Source organism: Natator depressus, chromosome 10 (assembly GCF_965152275.1).
Source record: "Natator depressus isolate rNatDep1 chromosome 10, rNatDep2.hap1, whole genome shotgun sequence".
Classification (NCBI taxonomy): Eukaryota; Metazoa; Chordata; order Testudines; family Cheloniidae; genus Natator; species Natator depressus.
Window position 1 is genome coordinate 50,680,871 of NC_134243.1, and position 23,341 is coordinate 50,704,211.

At 40.3% G+C, this 23,341-nt stretch overlaps 1 protein-coding gene across 7 annotated transcripts in view; it reads left to right on the forward strand.

Annotated features, from left to right (window-relative positions):
* HERC1 (HECT and RLD domain containing E3 ubiquitin protein ligase family member 1) overlaps positions 1 to 23,341 on the forward strand; it is a 213,003-nt gene that overhangs the window by 99,657 nt on the left and 90,005 nt on the right. For all 7 annotated transcript variants that reach the window (XM_074966104.1, XM_074966100.1, XM_074966102.1 and 4 more), the window contains exons 24-30: positions 800 to 920; positions 1,851 to 1,902; positions 17,191 to 17,462; positions 18,354 to 18,569; positions 20,830 to 20,950; positions 21,227 to 21,464; positions 22,650 to 22,852. In XM_074966104.1, coding sequence (XP_074822205.1) covers positions 800 to 920; positions 1,851 to 1,902; positions 17,191 to 17,462; positions 18,354 to 18,569; positions 20,830 to 20,950; positions 21,227 to 21,464; positions 22,650 to 22,852 — 1,223 coding nt within the window. The remainder of the gene's footprint in view (positions 1 to 799; positions 921 to 1,850; positions 1,903 to 17,190; positions 17,463 to 18,353; positions 18,570 to 20,829; positions 20,951 to 21,226; positions 21,465 to 22,649; positions 22,853 to 23,341) is intronic.

The following is a 23,341-nucleotide window of genomic DNA, read 5'->3' on the forward strand; positions in this document are numbered from 1 at the left end:
ATGCTGTAGTTGCTTTTGGTAACTCTCAGTGGGATCATAGGGTAATGGCTTGTAGAAAGTGGTGTTGGAGAGCTGCCAAGCAGCCTCTTGTTCATATTCCGACCTATTCATGACAACAGCACCTCCTTTGTCAGCCTTTTTGATTATGATGTCAGAGTTGTTTCTGAGGCTGTGGATGGCATTGTGTTCTGCACGGCTGAGGTTATGGGGCAAGTGATGCTGCTTTTCCACAATTTCAGCCCGTGCACGTCAGCTGAAGCACTCTATGTAGAAGTCCAGTCTGTTGTTTCGACCTTCAGGAGGAGTCCACCTAGAATCCTTCTTTTTGTAATGTTGGTAGGGAGGCCTCTGTGGATTAGTATGTTGTTCAGAGGTATTTTCAGGCTGCCATCAGATCAGTAACAGTGCTGAGGAGCAATAATGTATGCTAATAGAGGGCATTAGTAAACATTTGCAAGCCCTTTCACATCTTATTCCTGTCCCCTTTTGCTCTTGAGACAATCCTGGTTAGGCTTCTCCCAAATAAAGCTGTTTTGCCAGCTGAATCAATATTTGACTATCAGTGCTTACTTTTGTCTGATATAAACATTAATGGTGATACAGATAGGTAGTATACACACTTCTTATGTTCATATTAAATATACAAAGTTTAGTTTTTGAATATTATACCCTGAAATTAATATTTGTAGCAGAGACTTTGTACAACATCTTATGGCTGCTAATTTACTTTAGTTTTGTATTCTACAAAGAGCATTTGTGAAATAATTTTCTCTTTTATTTGTGTATTTTTATGAGGCAGGAGTGAAAGTCTTACTGCAGAAAGTCGTTCAACCCATCCTAGTTCAAACTATAGGCTGATCAAATCGAGAAGTGAATCTGATTTATCTCAGCCTGAATCAGATGAAGAGGGTTACTCACTGGTAGGTAAAACTAACTTGATGTTTTATACAGTTTCAGTCTTACATCTATATTTTTTCAGATACGAAAGATATCTTAAACATGTGCCATTTTGCTTAGAAGCATTGTGAATTTACAGTGGATATACAGAGGAGCCCACTGCAAACCACCTGCATTTCTATTGGGGAAACAAATGATTGCACAAAAATGAACTTTAACATTATTATAGGTTAGTTTAGGTTGTCTTTTTGTTGTTCATGAGTAAGGCTACGTTTTAGTCATGGGTATTTTTATTAAAAGTCATGGGCAGTAAACAAAAAGCACTGCCTCACACCACAATCCCCAGCCCTGAGCCCGCTCACACCCAAATTCCTGCTGCTGGGGGGAGTGGGGAGACAGCCCCAGCAGCAGCCAGTGCGCCTGGCCCAGGGGCTGCTAGAGCTGCTCAGGCAGCCCCCAGGCCAGGCACACCAGCCACTGCAGAAGTCACGGAGATCAGGGAAAGTCATGGAATCTGTGACCTCCGTGACAAACACGGAGCCTTATTCATGAGCAGCAGTAACATTTACACAGCCAAAGCTATGCACCACAGTTTTTTCCCCCCAAAGGCTTGGAAATCTTGTTATATGAAGAATTGGAGTATTCTGAGGAACATGATTTTAGATTTACATGTACTCATGTGGATCTGAAGTTTAGTTAAGAGTATTTCCCTATTTTTTTATTATTATTTTTTTTTTAAAGTTTTGGCAGTTAGCGTAATTATTTCTTCTGTAATGTGGGGTGTTCTCTGTCATGTTATTTAAAACTCAGGTTGTTTTAACTAAAATAAAATGCTTTGCTTTATCTCATTTCACTTAGCACTGAAAAGCTTTAAGTACCTAAATCTTGAGGTACTTTTTTGTTGTATAATTAGAAAGAGAAACGAGGTTTTGTATTAATTCTTTTTAATCTAGAGTGGAAGACGAAATGTTGATTTGGATTTTGCATCCTCACATAGAAAGAGGGGTAAGTTTTTATTAATATATTGGATATTGGTGTAAACTAGTAGATTTTAAACTTGCTTTCAGTGTTTTTTAAAGTACTTTTAGATTCACATGAAATAACTTGTTTCTGAAGTATCATATATACGATCTTAGCTCATTAGAATGGTACATGAAAATTTGTTCTTATTTTAAAAAAATTAGAATTTTTAAAGTCTCTTAAATATTACTGTTGATCGTAAATAACCACTCTTTGATCATGTCTTTGTGTGGCAAAGATGTCTGATTGGTAAGTTCTAGAACCCACTGTATATATCTTTTCCTAGTGGGATATTTCTTAGGAGCTAGTGAGAGCTGTTGTATTAATTTAGATGCACTATAGAGGATAAAGGTGTTAGCACAACTCAGTTACTGTCCAACGTTAAATAGTGTTAAACAAGGTCTGGGCATTGATATACAGAGTCCTCAGCCTGCTTAATACCGTGGCAAACACATTATGAAACTCAGACCAAACTTAAGAAATTTATTGATTGAAACACACACAAGGAGAACAATACAAGGTAAAAAGCATTAGAACTCTGATTGTTTATCCAAAACAAACTTAATCAAAACCTATTGAAGTCCTTTCTGGAGACAGTGAATATTGGTTAAAGTCTCTTATGCAGTCTAACAGTCCTTCCTGGTTGAGGAGAAGGTTCTTCTGTTCAGTTCTGAATTGAGAATGATAGTCATTATCCTGCCTTAGACAAAACAGACAGACGCAGAAGGGAAAGAATAAATAGGACAGTAAAGTTGGGGGAATATGGATTTTGTGGATGATCTCAGGATATTGGGTGCCTGCTCAGTCACGGATGGGATATTTTGGGCAGGTAGGTTGACCATGACAGCTGCTGCTGTGGATGCTGGCTCACCAGCCTTGTCAGAGACATCATCTGACTGGTCTGGTCAGGTCCCTTTCCTTCCCTGGTCCTCAGGCTGAGCAGAGCTGGATGAACCATCTCATCCCACTGTGCTGGCACTGTGCAGTACAGTTGATTTCAGGATCCAGTTAAAAACTGAGAGAGAGAGAGAGGGATAGAGGTAAGACAGGAGGAAGATAGGGAGCAGAAAGGGGCACCTGAGGGAGGAGAAGACAGCGGGATCTAACGTATCAGGTTGGCATCCTTTCTGGTGCAGTGATCGTGGTCAAGCATCCCCCATAGAATATCAAGGTCTGGCGTCATGGGAACAATCCTTCCACCACAGCAGCAGTGGTGATGAAAAGTTCTTCTCACTGTTCTTCCTGAAAATATCTTTTTAAGGACTTCAAAAAGGAGTGATGAGTGGTGCTCTTGCTTACCAGTTAAATTCAAAGACTGTGTTAAGATTATATCAGTGAATTAATTTAAACAAAAAGTTTAGTCTTTTTCTCTCTCCTTTTCATCTCTTTTCTTAAACAGTTGTATATAATAGATCATTGTGACAATTCATGAAACTTTATCCACTTTTCACAAGTTGAGCTTACAATTAGGGTAAATTTGTAGGTCCATTTATTACAACAGAACTTCCAGAGAGTTTTCATTCTACTTTCACTCACTTTCTGAAGCCAGCAAGAAGAAACTGATGGGGGATGTTCAAGTGATGTTCTCTATCCTTATGCTTACAATGGACTTTTGTCATAGAATGCAGTTCAGAGCTTTCAGAACTCTAATCCAGAAGATGAAAGGCACTTGATTTGGAAGAGGGTGGGAGGGCAGTTTTCTGTTAACAATATATGTAAGTCCAAGTACCTGGTCCTTCTAGATGATATGATATATCAGTCTGAAGAATCTTAATGGTTTTCTTTCTCAAGACTATCAAAGAGTCATCTTGGAAGTAATGGAGGGAGCAAAGCATATTTCTTGTCTTTAGAGGGGGAGATGGGGATGTATGTGTCACAAGAGTGACCAGCTGATGCTAAAATAATTTGAGTTCAGTGTCTGATCTCTACAAAGGGCTTGGAAACTAACTTTGCAGTTAAGATGTACGTGGTGTTTGGGCAGGGGTGGGCAAACTTTTTGGCCTGAGGGCCACATCTGGGTATGGAAATTGTATGGCAGGCCATGAATGCTCACAAAATTGGGGGTTGGAGTGCAAGGGGAGGGGTGAGGGCTCCAGCTGGGGGTGTGGGCTCTGTGGTGGGTCAAGAAATTAGGAGTTCAATGTGCAGGAAGGGGCTCCGGGCTGGGACCAAGGGGTTCAGAGGGCAGGAGGGGGATCAGGGCTGGGGGAGGGGGTCAGGGGTGCAGGCTCTGGGTGGCGCTTTACCTCAAGCAGCTTCCAGAAGCGGTGGCATGTCCCCGCTCCGGCCAGACAGCTCTGCACGCTCGCTTGGCTGCCACCTCCATGTAGGGGCCGGAGGGGGGACATGCCACTGCTTCCAGGAGCCATGGTATACACGGAGTGTGGCAAGCCCCTGACCCTGCTCCCTGGAGGGAGCTCGACGACAGGATTAAAATGTCTGAAGGGCTGGATGCAGCCCCTGGGTTTGGGGAGGCTTGAATATTGTGGAGATATTAGGGCAAACTTTAGTAGTCTTCTGGTTAGTTGATAGCTCATTCCTAGTTATGAGGGAGAATATTTAGAGAGGTCATTTGTTAGCATGTGAGCATTAGAGACTAAGTGGGATAAGTCTCATAACTGGAATATTGGCATAGATGGGGATGGCTTGATTAGGAAGGACAGGCAGAAGAAAAAGGGAGTAAAATATATACAAGAATATATACACTTGTTCTGAGGTCCAGAAGGAGGTGAGAGGCAGACCAGTTAAAAGCCTCTGGGTAAAGATAAAAGGGGGAAAACGGGTGATGTCATGGTAGGGGTCTAACTTTTCAACACCAAATCAGGAAGAGGAGGCGGATGAGGCACTTGTGGAAAAAATAACCGATATATCCAAAACACAAGACCTTGTAGTAATGGGTGACTTTCATTACCCAAACATCTGTTGGAAATTATAAATTATAACCTTTAGCCTCATAGTTAGCATACTCACCCACCATGTATAAGGCCACTGGTTCAAGTCCCCCTTGCCTGATGGAAGTGTTGCCGGCACCCAGTGCCGAGAGGCAAAACAACAGCAGGGGTTTGTTACCCGGTGTGCTTTACTTAATAATTATAACAGGGTGGAGAAGCAGAAAAATTTATTTGAAGCTTTAAAAAAAAAAAAAAAAAAAAAAAAGGTACAGGGAGAATAGAATTGGGGGGAGGGATAGCTCAGTGGTTTGAACATTGGCCTGCTAAACCCAAGGTTGTGAGTTCAATCCCTGAGGGGGCCATTTAGGGATCGGGGGCAAAAATTGGGGATTGGTCCTGCTTTGAGCAGGGGGTTGGAATAGATGACCTCCTGAGGTCCCTTCCAACCCTGATATTCTATGTTATTCTATGAAAAGTAATATGGCAAAATGTAAAATTTCCAATAAGTTCTTGGAGTGTATTGGGGACAACTTTTTGTTTCAGAAAGTAGAGAAAGTAGCCAAGGGGACAGCCCTTTTAGACTTCATTCTGACCAACGGGGAGGAATTGGTAATGAAGGTCCTGAAGGTGGAAGGCAATTTGGATGAAAGTGACCATGAAATGATAGATTTCATGGTTTGAAGAAAAGGAAGGAGTGAGAACAGCAGAATAAGGACAGTGGACTTCAAAAAAGCACTCAGAGAACTGGTAGGTAAGATCACATGGGAAGAAAATATAAGGGAAAAAGTTCAGGAGACCTGGTAGTTTGTCAAGGAGATACTATTAAAGGCATAACTGCAAATTATCCCGATGAGAAGGAAAGATAGGAAGATGCCAATGTGGCTACATCAGGAGTTCTTAAATAACTTGAAAATCAAAAAGGAATCCTACAAAAATTGGAAACATGGATGAATTGTTAAGGAGGGGAGTACAAAAGAATAGCACAAGCTTATAGGGACAAATTTAGAAAGGCTGGGGCACAAAATGAATTACATATACCAAGGGACATAAATGGCAATAAGAATAGGTTCTTTTAAATACAAAAGAAGCAAGAAAAAGACAACAGAAAGTGTTGGTCCTCTAGTTAGTGGGTAAGGAGAGCTAATAACTGATTACATTAAGATGGCTGAGGTGTTCAGTACCTATTTTGCTTCAGTCTTCACTAAAAAGGTTAATGGTGACCCCGATACTCAACACAATTAATGTTAACAACAAGGGGGATGGAACACAAGCCAGAATTGGGGGAAAATAGCTTAAAGAATATTTAGATAAGTTAGATGTATTCAAGTGAGCAGGGCCTGATGGAATTCATCCTAGAGTACATAAGGAACTAGCTGAAGCAATCTTACAGAAATGTTAGCAATTATTTTGAGAACACATGAAGGACAGTTGAAGTCCTAGAGGACTGGAGAAGGGCAAAAATAATACCTGTCTATAAAAAGGGGAACAAAGAGGACTCAGGCAATTATAGTCTGGTCCACCTAACTCTGATGTAGTGTTGGACCCAGCGCTGGGCTCATAGCGCCAAGGGGGGGGCAATCTCGGCCCGCAGGCTGTAGTTTGCCCACCTCTGGCCCAGAGGTAGGTGAGGCGGAGGGGGCGGTGTGGCGCGGGGAGCTTGGCGGGCCGCAGGAAATAGCCCTGTGTGCCGCGTGTTTGATACCCCTGACCTAGAGGATAGTCAGATTATAAGGAATAGCCAGGATGGATTTTTCAAAAACAAATCTTTCCAGACCAACCTAATGTCTGTCTTTGACAGGGTGTCTCGTCTAGTGGAGGGGAGGGGAGCAGTAGATGTTATATATCCTGATTTTAGTAAGGCTTTTCATACAGTTCCACATGGCATTCTCATAAACTAAGGAAGCATAGTCTAAATGAAATTACTATAAGGAGGGTGCACAACTGATTGAAAGACCATATTCTGAGTAGTTATCAGTGGTTTGCTGTCATCTGGGAAGGGTGTATCTAGTGGGGTTTTTCAAGGGTCAGTCCTGTGTCCAGTACTATTTTCATTAATGATTTGGCTAATGGAGTGGAGATTATGCTTATAAAATTTGCAGATAACACCAAACTGGCAGAGGTTGCAAGCACTTTGGAAGATAGGATTTGAATTCAAAACGACCTTATCAAACTGGAGAATTGGTCAGAAATCAACAAGGTGAAGTTCAATAAAGACAAGTGCAAAGTACTTCATTTAGGAGGGATAAATCAAATGCACAACTACAAAATGGAGAATAATTGGCTGGGTGGTAGTATTGCTGAAAAGGATCTGGGGGTTGTTGGGGATCATAAATTGACTGTGAGTCAGCAATGTGGTGCAGTTTCAAAGAAGGCTAATATCGTTCTGAGGTCATTAACAGGAGTGTTGTTTGTAAGACATGGGAGGTAATTGTCCCACTCTGTTCAGCACTGGTGAGGCCTTAGCTGGAGTCCTGTGTCCGGTTCTGGGCACCACACTTTAGGAAAAATGTTAACAGAATGGAGAGAGTCCAGAGGAGAGCAACACAAATGATATAAGATTTGGAAAAGGTTAAAAAATTGGGCATGTTTAGTCTTTCAAAAAGAAGACTGAGAGGAGACCTGATAAGTCTTTAAATATGTTAAGGGGTGTTATAAAAAGGACAAGGATCAATTGTTCTCCATATCAGCTGAATGTAGGACAAGAAATAATAGGCTTAATCTGTGGCCAGGGATATTTATATTAGATATTAGGAAAAACTTTCTAATTATAACGGTAGTTAAGCTCTGGACTGTGCTTCCTAGGGAGGTTGTGGAATCCCCATCATTGGAGGATTTTAAGAACAGGTTGGACAAACATCTGTCAGGGATAGTCTAGGTTTACTTAATCCTGCCTCAATATAGAGTGCTGGACATGATGATCTCTCCCGCTGTACATTTCAATGATTCTGTGTTGTTGTTTTAAAACTTGAAGAATCATAGTACAAAGTCTGCCCACCAGAGACAGCAGAAGTCGTGTTTTAGTTTGTGACACAGAACTGACTTTGTTTTAGATCCATCTTGAATAATTCTAGTTCAGAATGTAAAGAAATGGGTATGGTAAAGATGCTCAAATTATCATGATACATACATTTAATAAATTAAATCTAGTATCGAAATACAAAGTTAGGGAAAGATGTGGCATGACCTTCATCTTATGATTGCTTATACCCTGCCATGCAGACATTCAAAATTAGCTAATTGTATTACAGAATTCTCTGACATCTCTTAATCTAATTTTTGTATACTTTTTATGTTTCTAATAGGATGCAAGGTTTTTTTTGATTCACTAAATTACCAGCCTTTTTAGTACTTAAGGGGCAAATGTCACTAATATATTATGGAAAGCACTTCCGTTTTCATGGAAGTATTCTAAAACTATATTAGAAGAGGCAGCCAAGAGAGGAAGGTAGCATAGTCCTGGAAGAAGAGAGAATTGTCTTGATTAATATGTAAAATGTTAGTGGGTTTTGGAACTATCCCACATTTTAAAACACTTCTCTTTTGTAATGGAAAGTGCTTAACTAAACAAACTGAATTACAGTATCTCTAAAGATAGTTCTTTGAGTGTGTGTCAGTATGGAGGCACATGTGCTCATTTGAGCACGACTGGGTTTTTTTGGCTAGCAGTGCCCTCTGAGGCTATACATGGTCCTTGTGCATCCTCGTGCTCCTGTACAAGTGCTTAAAGGGTGGGATGGCAACAACCCTCTATCTAAAAAAAGAAAAGGAGTACTTGTGGCACCTTAGAGACTAACCAATTTATCTGAGCATAAGCTTTCGTGAGCTACAGCTCACTTCATCGGATGCATACTGTTGCATCCGATGAAGTGAGCTGTAGCTCACGAAAGCTTATGCTCAGATAAATTGGTTAGTCTCTAAGGTGCCACAAGTACTCCTTTTCTTTTTGTGAATACAGACTAACACGGCTATTATTCTGAAACCCTCTATCTGTTCCCTCTAGCTCCCCTGGCAGTGAGATGGAACCTAGCTGGTGTCTGACCCAGTAGACCTTGGCTTAGGCTAAACTTTTTCAGACCTTTTGAGAATCCTCCGAACAACCTTTATTCTTTAAATTTAATTACCATAGTCTGTTCTAGCACCTGTTGGATTTAACATCATTGATCAGACTCTCCTCCTCCTCCATAGAGACTCCCCTGTGCAAGGACCTTGAAATGGCAAACTATAAACCTGTCGGCTTTAAGTCTTATCCATAATGTGATGAACTTATTCCTCTGAAAGATGGGCACAGTTGCTTGTTCTGTCTGGGAGAATCCCATATGCCAAGCAGGTGCTTCATCTAGTCTTTTCTCCAAGGATTCACAGGTCACAAGATGCGAGGCTGAAGCTCCACTTTCTGGAGCAGTCCATGAAGATGGCATTTGATCCACAAGAACAAAGCTTGAAGACCCTTCTAACGGTCAAGCTCCCATCATTCCGTGCTCCACTGAACATGACCCCATGCCGACATCAACATCAGCACTGCCTCGGACACTGAAGTTGACACCTTTTTGAAGCAGAGCGCCAAAACAAGCTGCTCCAAGCACCAGGGCAGTAGGTTGAGTAGGAGGTTGGTGTCCTCTCATAAAGAGAGGCACAAGAAGGTATCGAGTCAAGACAACCAAGTCCCTCATGCAGTCAAGGTGTTTGACTGTGGTGGCAGCACATCTACGGAAACAGGGAATCCATGTCTACCTCAACCTGGATGACTGACTTATCAGAGGCAAGTCTTGGAAGAAGACCAAAACAGACCTAGGTTGTATCCTTTCCCTGTTCTTTCTCTTGGTACCCCTGCTGAACTATGAGAAACGTTCCTTCGTACCACCACAGGCGAGAGAGTTTGTAGGAGCTGCTCTTGACTTCAGAGAAGCAAAAGCATACCTCCCAGAGGACAGATTCTGGGCCTTTCAGTCAGTCGTGCATTACCTATGGACAAGACAGATGACCATGCATGCATATGTATATAAGGCTCCTAGCCAATATGTCCATGTGCAAATATGTGCTGTCACTTGCCAGATTCCACTTGCGGCTGCTAAAATAGCTAAGGACCATCTACTCCCCATCCAGGCATTATACAAACAAATGAATCACACTTCTGCCCCCATTCATGTGGGACCTCAAAAGATGACCGTTGAACTTGAAAAAGGGGGTGCTCTTTTCAGTCTTCTTCCCAGCAACAAAGCTGGTCACAGATGCCTTAGGGACAAATTGAGGCACCTACCTGAACCATCTTCAGATGCAAGGCATATGGTCTCATCATCATATAAAGCTCCATATGAATCTCTTGGAACTAAGAGCCATCCAACTAGCCTGCACTGCTTTCCTACTTGTTCTTTGGAACTCTACTCTGCAGATCTTGATGGACAACACTTCAGCTATGCGCTGTGTAAACAAACGAGGTGCTCAATTATCCATTTATCTGTAAGCAGTTGAGTTATGGGAGTAGTGCCATCAGCACAGAAAGAGGCTGCTAGCTCTACACCTTCCAGTAGTCAGCAATGACCTGGTTCACTTACTGAGCAGAAACATAGTAACTAGACATGAGTGATCACAGCAGAAATCCATCTAGGCCCAATATTCTGCCAGTGGGGAACCCCCTCCATAGATCTGTTTGCCATAGCAGAAAATGCCATGTGCAGTGACTTCTGCTCCAGAGGCAGAGTGAGCCCAAGCTCCCTTCCAGATGTCTTTTTTTTTTTTTTCTTCGATAGTCTCGAGGACTCCTATATGCCTTCCCACCTATTTCCCTGACTCCCGTGATAATATCCAACATCAGATAGGACAAATTTACAGTCATTAAGATAGCTGCCTACTGGCCAAGTCAGTTTTGGCTGTTGCATTTCCTGCAGATGTCCAGACTGCCACCCATGCACCTTCTCACCGATTTGGACATTATATCATAGAAGCAGGGTCAAATACTGCACTGAAATCCATTGTCTTTACGCATGATGGCCTGGATGTTGGCTGCATGAATAGGACTGAAAGAGACTGCTTCTCACAGGTTCAGGAGATTTCTTTTACTAAGCTGGCAACCTTCTGCCAGGTAAATTTACTCCTCAAAGTGGAAAAGATTTCTGTGTGGGCAGCCCAAAACAATACGAATGCAGTAGAGGCCTCAATGCCAAAGGTTCTGGATTAGATGCTGCTCCTGAAGCAGGCAGGACTAGCATTTAGCTGCTTTAGGAAATGTTTACACTGTAGCTGGGAGGTTTGATTCCCAGCACAGGCGGACAAACTCACGTGGGCTCAGGGTGAGCTAGCTTGTTAAAAATGGTAGTGTGGATGTTGTGGCCTCTGATGGCTGCTTGGGCCAGCTGCTCGAGCTAGGACCCACGGGGTTGTGTGGACCTGGTGTTTAGTGGGCTTTGACTTGGGTGGTAGCCCGAACTGCTGCCAGTGCCGCAGTGTCCACATTGCTGTATTTACCATGCTATCTTGAGCTAAGCTAGCACAAGTCTGTCTACCCATGTGGGAATCACACCTGCCAGCTGCATTCTAGACATACCCTCAAAGTCCACCTGGCAGTAATACTGGTGTGCTGTGTTCCAAAACGATCACATTCAGTCTTCTGACAAACTGGGGTTGAGATTCCTCAAGGGCCTTCTTCAGATCTGCCCTCCAACTAGAGACCTGACTCTCGGGTGGGACCTCCACGTCTTCTTACAGATCATGGAGCCTCCTTTCAGAACATTACCAGATGCTTGATATACCATCTTACCATCAAGATGGTCTTTCTCATCAGTGTGGAGAGTCTGTAAGCTCCTGGCTCTTATGTCTGTATCCATCTTCCAAAGGCAAAAGATGTGATGAAATAACACCCTAAGCTCTTCCCTAAAGTGGTTTCAGAATTACATCGGAATCAGTCTATTGTCTCACTAGTTTTCTTCCTGAAGCCACACTCTTTGCCAGGAGGAAAGAAGCCTAGTTATCTGGATATTTCCAGGGCCTTGCTCTGTTACTCCAACAGTACCAATCATTTCAGGCTCTCTCCCTCTTTGTGGTCATATTAGGCACATCAAAGGCCAAGCTATTTCATCCCACAGAATCTTGAAATGAATCACATGGCATATTTCCACCTGCTGTCAATTGGCTGGCAAGCTTCTCCTGCGAAACATCAAGGCTCACTCCACCATGGCACAGGCAACATTTTCAGCCTACTTCAGAAATGTGCCAATCTCTTAAATCTGTAAGGCAGCCATGCGGAGCAACGCACTGGCTCTTGTTAACATTAGGCACTTGACATGTCTGCAGGTTCCAAGTTTGAAGAGCAGTACTTCAGTCTCTGACTGACGCAGCTGACATTGCTTACTCCCACCACCCAGAGAGGATACTGCTCTCCAGTCACATTTAGTGGAATCTACAGACACACACTTGAAGAACAGTTACTTACCTTACACTAACTGGTTCTTCAAAGCGATTTCAGTGTGGATTTCATGACCCATTCTGTGTCTCTGCTTTTTGGAGTCCTCTAGCAAAGACTTTGGATTGCAAGGGAAGTGAGGTAGGTAGTGGCTGTCCCTCCCTTTATCACTTAGCACAAGGAGACACATGCATGGCCCCAACAGACACTGATTGCCAAAAAGTCCAGCCTTGTGTGCATGAGGTGCACATGCACCTATAGTGGGATCCACACTGGCTACAACATCTTGAAGAACTACAGTTACGTAGGGCAATTAACTATTTTTTTTCTCCTCATTGCGGCTCAAGGGAATTGATTATTGTGACTTGTTTAAGGTCTTGGATTTGTTAATTTTGTTGTTTTGTAGGGAAGAGCATTGTTGATTTAGGGGATTGATAATGGAGCTTTAGGACTCTTACTTACCAGTTTGAATGATGAGTTAGTGCACAGAGATGTTAATCTTCTGTTTGGGAAGGAAAAAGAGCAAATGGAACCATGCAGTACCGTAGGAGTATTTTTTGTTCCTTTTGGTTACACTGTGTTCCTTTTATTTGAAGAGAAACATTTAATCACGTAGCCACATTTTGGGGATGAGCAAGCTCTTGAGTGGGTTATATCTCTTTAGAAATAGTATATTTCAGATAGTTTTTGTTAAATAGTGAGTTACTGAACTGAACTGTCTTTCCCTGCCCAATTCCTCTTTCCCATGAGCTTAACGCTCACTACTTCACATGGTCAGATTTAATGTGTGAACATTGCTCCCAATCATCATCAGCAACATAGTTAGTGAGCAGTGCAAGAGTTGCTAAAAAAAAGTTTGCCCTTCTTGGTGGTTCTGTAGGTGGGTGTGGAAGGAAAGCTTGCTTTTTCACCTACATGAACCTCAAGTTCTTGTTAGATCCAAAAATGCAAGCAGGGACTGAGTGGCTAATTTTCCATTCCCCATTTCTTCAGATGCTCCACCTGAGCAGTAGCATGACAACAAGGCCCCTTCTTCAGTTCTAGGATCCTTTGGAGCTCTTAGACCCACCCATTACTACTCAGATTCTAGAAAGCCACCATCAGCTTCCACCCCAGCAAGGTAGAAATCCCTCCAGAAATCTTCTCTAAAATGCTTTTGGCCATTGGAGATGGAGACGAGCGATTAGCATCTTCCCTGGACCTCCCTCAGCCTTCTCTTCTCTTCTCCTCTCCTCTCTTCTGTCTGTTATTGATTCATCATCTTCAGTCTTGCCAGACCGGAGAGAGCCCCCAACACTGATGTAGCTCAGTAGGCAGCACCCTGTCTGCATTCTTTGTTCTTATGCCTCTGATCTTTTCCCCAGTTCCTTTAGGGCAGAAAAAAGTGAGTGTTAATGCATCTAAATGGTCGTTTGGGCAAGAAAACACCAGATTCTGCATATACATTTGTAGTAAATGCACACGTAGTAAATGCACACACATTTAGACATGGAATCACAAATACATTTTTGTGGGCAAACAAAACCAAGAGTCGCTGTCTCAATCTGTTATGAGTTGGTATGTTGCACAAATGTCTGTCATGAGGTGATATATTACACAGATGTTCTTTAAGTACAGTGTAGTGCTTGCCTCTTAAATTTCTAGTAACTTGAATGATAACCAACAGGACACAATAGTGCAGATATCTTACATCTAAAATATCTACTGTTGTAGTAATTTAAATATTTTTCTGTACCTGTAGTAGTGAGTGTAGTTCTGAATTTTTGAATTAAATGATTGTGACTCTTAAGTATGAATATTAATATATATATAAGCATATAGATATAAATGCAACAGAAGAGGAAACACAAAATCAAAAATTGTGATGCAGAGAACTTACAAGGTTTGTGCTGCCTAGATGATATACACTAATGAATATTGTTACCAAGAAAATGCTTTCTTCAGAGTTTGCTTGTTGATGTTTTTCATGCATGGATGAAATGCAGATAGATCAATTAAATTTGAGCCAGGGTAATATGAAGAAAGAGATTTTATAAATGTTGTCTTTTGTATCAAATGTCTCCTTTTGTCTTCTGATTCTTATGTGGTAGTGTATTTACTCCTTTTTGGCCAGTTGAGCCCCAGAAAAAAGAAGAGCTTCAAGCAAGTACATGATGGCATGTTTATTTTTTTTCCTCTGTAGCTTCCCTACATATTTTATGTTTTATAAAGTATGTATTGCAGCTGTGCCACATTCATTTTGAAAACTCCATTATTAAAAGCTAGCTTATAAGGACAAGTAAACGTTCAGTCATTTTTCATGTAAGCTTCAAGATTATTGCTCTGTGGATTTTTTTTTAAGTGTAACTGTATTTACATGATCTGAAATGCTCTATAAGAAATCCTTAGTGTAACTGTGTAGGTTCTCAGAATGTCATCACTGTCTCCCAGGTAAGCTAATGCAGAGTGAAATATTTCATTGTTTGAATTTTTACTTTAAACATTTTTCTCAGAACATGTGATTTTTTTTTTTTTGGTTCATTCTTGCTTTATATATGCTAACTTTTGAAAAAATTGTTTTGTTCCAGACTTATCCTATTTTAATATTACATGCATTTAAAAAAATCTGGCTGTATTCATCTGGAATCCTTCTTCATATTCATTAATTTCATTTTGCTTCTCAGAGTCCTTGATTTTTCTCATCCTCTTACACACTTCTTCTTTTTCAATAATGGCAGTTAAATTTTTTAATTGGTTTTGAAATTTTTCCCTCTGTATCAATGTTTTTATGTTGTGGCTCAGTAATATCAACTGTTTTCTTCAAAAAAAAAATTTCTATTAACAAAATTTAAAATTCACTTAATATTTTGTCAGACCTTGATGATAGGGTAGCATAGTTTTAATAAACTGGTTTTTTCCACTGCTTTTTCTCTACCAACCCTTTGATGTTTGAAGCCATGGAATGAGGGTCTGTGCTGTGCTTTTAAAGGTTCAATGCAGAACTCACAGTTTGGTGTGAAGGGGAACTAAGATGCCTTTAAGCCAGCTTTGTGCCTTCCTGATCCTGGATTGCAGTAGGAGGTTGGAGAGGCCTTTAGTGTAACTTAGGCAGCCCAGGGGAGGCCTCTTGACCTTAGAGTGGGCTACCCTGTGGGCCATAGCAGTGTCCGGAATTTCTACAGTGCTTTGGCTTTGCTTCCAGCATGCCGTCTCTTCTTGGGCTTGCAAGGGAGAGCTCAAAAGGCAGTCTCATGGTTGTTTTCATCAGTGCTTGTGCCCACAGCATCCTTCCTTGGTCAGGATCAGGGATTTTAGGGTCCATTTACACCACTCTGGCCCTTTTGCTTGTTGGAAAGGGGCTGGAGCAGAAGTGTGGATCTCACTTGTGGTTTCCACATATAACTGAGACTAATACTCATGCTAATTGTGGTCACTTTTAGATGCTTTGATAATCTAAATAAGTTGTGGCTAAGCCATATTATGTACCACATTTGGAAAAGGAAATATTTGAAACCTAAGATGTAGTTGTGGTCAGTTGTGTAAGTGAAAATTTGGATTGTTTTGAAAAGATTGAATTTTCTGATTTAGAATTTGTATAACTGAGTTTTAAACCCCATCCCCTGCAAATAGTGTTTTAAAACAGAAATGCTGGTGTAGTTTTGTCACAGTTGTGTGAATGCACAATTAACTTAATTTAGCAATAAGGATATGACTCTTTAAATTATGTTTGTGGTTTCAGGCTCACAAGAGACATTAATACTGAATGATGCCAAGGTAGCTTACTTAGTATAAACTAAACTCTTTAGACTTTTTAAAATAAGTGTATCAAATAAAATCTAAGTTAGTACCGTTTTCTGGGTATCTCTTTGTCTGTCTCCATTCATTGTCTGTCTGTATAGATTGTAAGCTCCTTGGAGTAGGAGCTGTTTTTTGTTTATATCTTGTATTGCACAAAGCACACTAGTGACACTTAGCAAAAAAAATAATAATAAAATACTGATTACCAAAGCTAAAGTTATAGGGCAAAATGCCTGAGCAACTGTGACTTCATTTACTTAGTGGAGTTGTACCCACTTTTGCCAGAGGGGCATTTCACCCATAATCTTGTAAACTTCTTCTGCAATGGAAAATGACCCACTGCTGATGAGTACCAGGAACTTCTGCAAGACATGGTTTAACTACAGATGTAGACCAGGACCAGACAGCACTTCATTGATCATGGTTTGGTTTGAAACTAAACCATGTTCCACACTGATTCAGCTTTTTGGGGGCACTTGTCTTCATTGGGTAGATATCCTAGTGTAGATGTAGTCACATACAGTTATTACAGGAAATATCAAGAAGTATTTCAAAGTGAATTTCATGAAATCAAAATTATAGTTTGTAGAAATAACATATATGTAATTATTTTATTGCATTTAAAATACACCACCCACTGACACATAATCATGACAAAGTAAATGTTCTGTATAAGAGTGAAGTATTTTTGTTGGTTTACTTCACTCATGAATTTGGTAAATATTTCATCCAAAACAGGCTATAAACCACTATGTCGTTTTGCCTATAGAAAAGATATAATAGCTTGAGTAAAATAAAATCTTGTTTTACAATCAGATCTTATAAGAAATACTTTCGTGTACAATTTCTTTCGTTGCAGATCTTTTCTTCACCACTGTTTTGCCATTTAGCTGCATAGCATTTTTATTCAGTGTTCTAGCTTTAAGCTAAATGGTTTGAGTGGCTTTGCCTTTTCTTTTTTTCCTGCGGCAGGGTGTTGCTATACTGCTTAAAGGATATGTAGTAATGGAAATGTGGCCTTCCCTTTAGTTTATTATACTGCTATCCTTTAACTGAGGTGTTTTGCTCTAATTTCTTAATGCATGGTATAATTAAACATAAATGCCCATTTCCCACCTATTTGAACAGCAACAGCTCAGTCTTCACCTACTGTCAAAATGCAATGTTCTATTGAATTGGAATTTATGAAATTTTATATTTTATATTTAGGAGCAATGCACAGTCAAGTGGAACCTCTAAGTGACTCATGGGCTCGACTAAAACACAGCAGAGATTGGTTGTACAGCTCTTCTTACTCATTTGTTGAATCTGATTTTGATCTTTCAAAATCCCTTGGAGTTCATACTTTGATTGAAAATGTTGTCAGTTTCGTAAGTGGAGATGTAGGAAACTCACCAGGTTTTAAGGAGCCAGAGGAAAGTATGTCCACTAGCCCCCAGGCTTCAGTTATTGCAATGGAACAGCAGCAGCTGAGGGCTGAGGTAAGTTATAGTTACTATATAGTTATTATTTTTATATTCCTTGTGTACTAAACTTTAGATGGATCTTAACTTCAGAATGAATCAATATGGTGGGGCTGACTCTTAAACTTCTACTGGAAAATGTTTTGAACCACAAAGCATATTTTATTCATATTTTCTCCCTTCTTTGTTACAAACTTGAACTGAAACTGCTGCTTGTTTCAGTATTTTTTAAATATATAGTAGGCTGAACTTTAAGAGCATTCTTTTCACTTAACATGTTTGAGAGAAGAGAAAGAAGTACATTCTGGAATTCATAAAAATTATGTGAGATGCTGTTCTGTAAACTTGAAATATTTCAGACTTGAAGAAAATTATCTCAGGTGTGGTAAATTTATCAATGCTGAAAACAAACAAGTTAGGATATTTAAAGGTTTCAGCGGAAGCTTGAAAATGCTAAATCTTTGACTTTCTTAAAACTCTGAAACCTTTGAACTGTAGCTGTCACTATACTGCTCCCGGAGCCTAAAGTTCTTAAGCATCATGTTTGGCTTGTGGAGCTTAGATTAGAAACATTTTAGCTGTGACCCAGGGATCAGGAGGCATCAGGGTCAACAGCTCAGAATTTTTCTTACAAAACCAACCAAAAAAAAAAAAAATCCTACCTCAGGAAATTTAAATGTAAAAACCACAAGAGTTTTATCCCCATGATATATAATGCAAACAAAACCCTTCCATGATTTAATGGCCATATTACTCACAGTTGACTACCTGCTATTTTATTTATGATTTACAGGTAATCTCGTTATCAATTCTTAAGATATTTCAATTATTAAATACTTCAATTAACAGTCCTTGTTATATAAAATCTGAAGTAATCAGGTTTTTTCATTTTTTTTTTTTTCTTTTAAGCTTCGTTTGGAAGCACTTCATCAGATCCTAGTATTGCTGTCAGGGATGGAGGAGAAAGGTAGCGCCCCATTAATGGGAAGCCGTCAAGGGCCAGCATTTCAATCTTCCTCACTGCTTACTTCTGTTAGACTACAGTTTCTAGCTGGATGCTTTGGTTTGGGCACTGTTGGCCATGCAGGAGCCAAAGGGGAGAATGTCCGATTGCATCACTATCAGGTATGAAATGTACTTACATAGCTTGAAAAAATAGGTTCTTGACCAAATTTTTTCATTCAATAAAGCTGTTTTAATATACAGACACTTGTGATTCAGAAGGTTTTAATTTGAAGATGTTAATGACTCTTATTTTAGTCTGTATCAAAGACGGTAGGAGAACAAACTAGAATTATGTTCACTTTAGGATATTCACTGTATATTTTATATCTTGAACAATATTTATTTGGAGCCCCAAACTCTTCCCTATGTAGAAACCATTTTTAAGGAGGACAGTGTTTTTTCTCTGATACAGTTTAAAACAATGACAAACATTAAGAGCACTCCTGTGAATGTTCTTATCTGATTGTCTCCTGCACCAAATACGAGAGGAAATTCAAACTTGGCCACAATGTTCTGTGGCATGTCTGTATAGCCTCCCCCCCCCCCCCCTCCAGATTCTCTGTTTCCTGTGGTGCAAGCAGAAGGGTGGTTCAGCAATGCCACCTTATTCCTTGCAATCCCAGCTTTCAAAATTGATTTTGTTGCAGCAGCAAACAGGATTTCTTCCTGGTGCTCCCATTCTCCGCTATTCTTTAGGGGGCTAACATTTCCAGTGCTTTGGTCTCTGAATTGGACCATTCACCAGGCTGCTCTGTTTGTTCCCCCTTCTCAAGTCATAGTAAAGCAGTCTGAAGCAAGCCAAAGGGAAAGAGATGCTCTTTCTGTGAGGAGACCCTCACAGGAACCACAGAAAGGGAGCGCTGCCATGATCACTCCCAGTTCAGTCTCTTGCTGTTCCAGGGGAAGGCGCTCAAAGTTTGGACAGCTTGTGGAGGGCTCTGCATTCCCCCCACATCATGCCCCTCCTTCTACACACCAGCTGAGACTCTTCTTGAGATACATCCGCAAGGGTGGGTGAATCTTTAGCTTTTGGGACTCAGCAAACCAGTCATCATCACTGATCAAAGATCTTCAGGGGTAAGCCTAAAAATGGTCCCAAATCTCCCAGGTCAATCCACCACTAAAGAGGAAAACTCTAGAGCAGTATTTCAGTTTAAGTGGGTAATTAAGTCACTTTGGTAAGGAATCTAGAATGATAGCATCACTGCACTTTTTTCTTCTTCCCAAGAGAAAGTTCTGGAATCTCTTAGGAATATCCGGTTTCAGAGTAGCAGCCGTGTTAATCTGTATCTGCAAAAAGAACAGGAGTACTTGTAGCACGTTAGAGACTAACATTTATTAGAGCATAAGCTTTCGTGGGCTACAGCCAACTTCATTGGATGCATAGAATGGAACATATAATAAGAAGATATATACATACAGAGAAGGTGGAAGCTGCCGTACAAACTGTAAGAGGCTAATTAATTAGCCTCTCTGTGTGTGTGTGTGTGTGTGTATATATATATATATATCTTCTTACTATGTGTTCCATTCTATGCATCCGATGAAGTGGACTGTAGCCCATGAAAGCTTATGCTCTAATAAATTTGTTAGTCTCTACGGTTCCACAAGTATTCCTGTTCTTTTTAGGAATATCCCTGTACGCTTCCCCTCTAGATTATATTTTGTACGGTGAAGAGTGCTCCGGTGCTGTTGATCACAGGAGATAAGACAGCATGGATATTGTGGAGACTCAAGCTTCTGCACATCCCCTTACCAACTGCAAGAGATGCCCAAAACATCAAACCATTTTGGCGGAGGTTTCCTTCGGGCAATAGAGCTCTCTCCCTCCAGGTGAAAGATCAAACAAACCTAACCTTTCACTGAAATACAAGTAGCCCAGTCCTTGAATTTAGGAGAAAATGCTGTTGTCTTCAAATAACAAAAGTGAAATTAATCTGTTTTAAACTGCATCAGTGAGAAAAGCCTATTGAAGAAGTTGTAGTTTCCACATACTCAAATTAAACAAGAGGCTGTGTCATACAATTAGAGTTGTCAGTGAAACTCAGTTTAATACTACCAGACCTCCTTCTTGCTTGTGTATGTATTACAATAATAATAATTTGCACTTACATATCATTCTGTATCTCAGGATGTTAAAAGCACTTTGTAAACATTAATGACTCATTTTTGTAAGATAGGGGAAGTATTACTGCTGTTTTACAGGTGAGAAAACTGAGGCAAACAGTATTACTGCTGTTTTACAGGTGAGGAAACTGAGGCAGAACTCCAGGTCTCCAGAGCCCTAGCTCTGTTTTAATCACTAGTCTATGCTTTCTGTTCCAATAGTTGAAAAATTAAAATGTGTACGATTATTACAGTACTTATTTGTTTGACTCAGGATGGTATCAGAGCAGCCAAGAGAAATATTCAGATTGAAATCCAAGTGGCTGTGCACAAGATTTACCAGCAATTATCTGCTACGTTGGAGAGAGCTCTGCAAGCAAATAAGCACCACATAGGTAAGTGGAGAACAAGTTTGAGAACATGTGAATCATGTGAGGGAGTCACAGTGGAACACCAGAAGGACCTGTACGTTATATACAGTGGGATTACAAAAGATGAATAAAAATAAAAAATCACCTTACTGCACATGCTGAATTTGTTGAGGGCATAACTAGTGGGCTTTCATTCTGGCACGTTCCTCAAGCATTACATTTTTGTTGTTAAAGACCTAGCTATTGTTTCTGAGTTATTTAACTACTTTGATTCAAAAGCATTTTATATTTTTATTTTAGAAGCACAACAGCGCCTCCTGTTGGTAACTGTCTTTGCTCTAAGTGTACACTATCAGCCTGTTGATGTCTCCTTGGCCATTTCCACTGGTCTACTCAATGTACTATCACAGTTGTGTGGCACAGACACAATGCTGGGACAGCCACTGCAATTGTTGCCCAAAACTGGTATTTCTCAACTCAGCACTGCTTTGAAAGTGGCTAGTACAAGGTTACTTCAAATCCTTGCCATTACAACAGGGTAAGAATTGAAGACTTTTTTTCCTAGATGATAATTCACCGGTAGCTCTTTTGAACAGTGCCTTTTTAAAAATAACAAAAAAATGTTTTCAGAAGAATGTCTATTTGATGGAAGAACAGTGTTCAGAAGCACACTAGCTTAAAAAAAAGAGGAAGATTTGACAAAAATGTTAAACAAGTATTAATCAAATCAATGTGTACCCTTCCGATAAAATAGCATAACTAGCTGATATATAAGGATTTGAGTTTGGGTTCAGTATCCTGTGCCTACAAGGGTTGTAAGCTTGATCTTCCTGTATCCTCCTCATTTTTCCCTGCTTGGTCTTGTCATGGATCCCCTCACTCCAGCTGATGAAGCTTTATGTAGCTCTCTTTGGAGGTCATTTGTGCTATTCTGATGCATAATCCCCTCCATTGTCGTTACCAAGAGGGAGACTCCATGCTTCTTCACAGGGTCTAACAGATTTCCTTGAGTGCTGCTAACATTTGCTGCTGGACATGGGAACAAGGGACCAGCCTTATTCTTACTGAGTTAATTTAAGTGCATAACTAATAAAGAAAAAAAACATAGGGGAGAAAATAAGGGTTTCTGATTTTGATCAAGAGTATTAATATTCAGTATGTATCACTTCTATTTAAATGTTTATAAAGTGTAAACACTCAGCTGCTGTCCGTCATTAAGAAGTGCTGTTGTGGGGCTGTGGTGGTGATGTGATTTTATGCACTAAAGGGTTGATCCAGCGCCCACTGAAGTCAATGGAAAGGCTCCCACTATGTTTAGTGGTTTTACGATTGAACTGTAATCACCTTAATTTCTTAAAACTGGGGTTCAGATCCTAGTTTGTCATAAATGAAAATGAGTTGGCTGGTCTCATCTAATCCTCATTTGCCACACCATGAAACGTTAAGTAATTTAACATCACTAACAGTTTTTGCTAAAATGAGACTGAGGACTGGAATATCAGAGTGCTAAAGTTAGTGGTGAGGTGCATTGCAGAATGAGTAGGAAAGCAATTGGGGAAGTGCCCAACTACACTGTAACTGATTACAGCCTGTGCTACGTTAGTGCCTCATTTTCATGTGCACTGAATGTGTGCATAATGAGAGTTTTGTAATGTACGTGTCTTAAAATGATTTCTACTTGGAATAGCTCTGAAATGTTTTAATCTTTATATTTTTCACAAAGAACTTATGCTGATAAATTGAGCCCCAAAGTGGTCCAGTCTTTGCTGGATCTGCTATGCAGTCAGTTGAAGAACCTGTTATCACAAGCTGGCGTGATGCTTATGACTTCCTTTGGAGAAGGTGAAGGTGAGGAAGATGAGGAGGAGGAGGAAGAAGAAAAAAAATTAGATTCAAACGGAGATAATGAGAAGAAAGACTTCAGAGGTACCATGTTTACACCATTTTTGTTATATTAGAATTAATCTTTTCTTAAAAAAAAAAAAAAAAAGAGGGGGTTGGAGGGGGGACAATAAAAGCCTAACTCTCCACTGTTTTGCCTTTTGTGTAGTCTTTTCCTCCTGTGCAGAATAGAATAAAATGCTACTGAATAAGAATTCTCCACTCACATAAGTGTTACACCTACTTGGTGCATATGTAAAGGACTAAACAAGGTGCAAGGTGGTGGAGAATCAGGCCCATTTCCTCCATTTCCATATTTAGGGAGAGAATATTGTTCCCCTCCAGCAAATATGATTGTTATAGTGGTTGTGTTTTGCACAATTGTAATTTAAGGAGCCGAATTTCCCATAATATAGGCAGAATTCTTCTCTGGGTTCCTCTCTGGTTATCGCTATCACATAGTTCGCATGCAACATTTTATATAGCTATCAACCTATTTCATATTCTGCAGCGAGTGCAGAGTGATTTGATGTA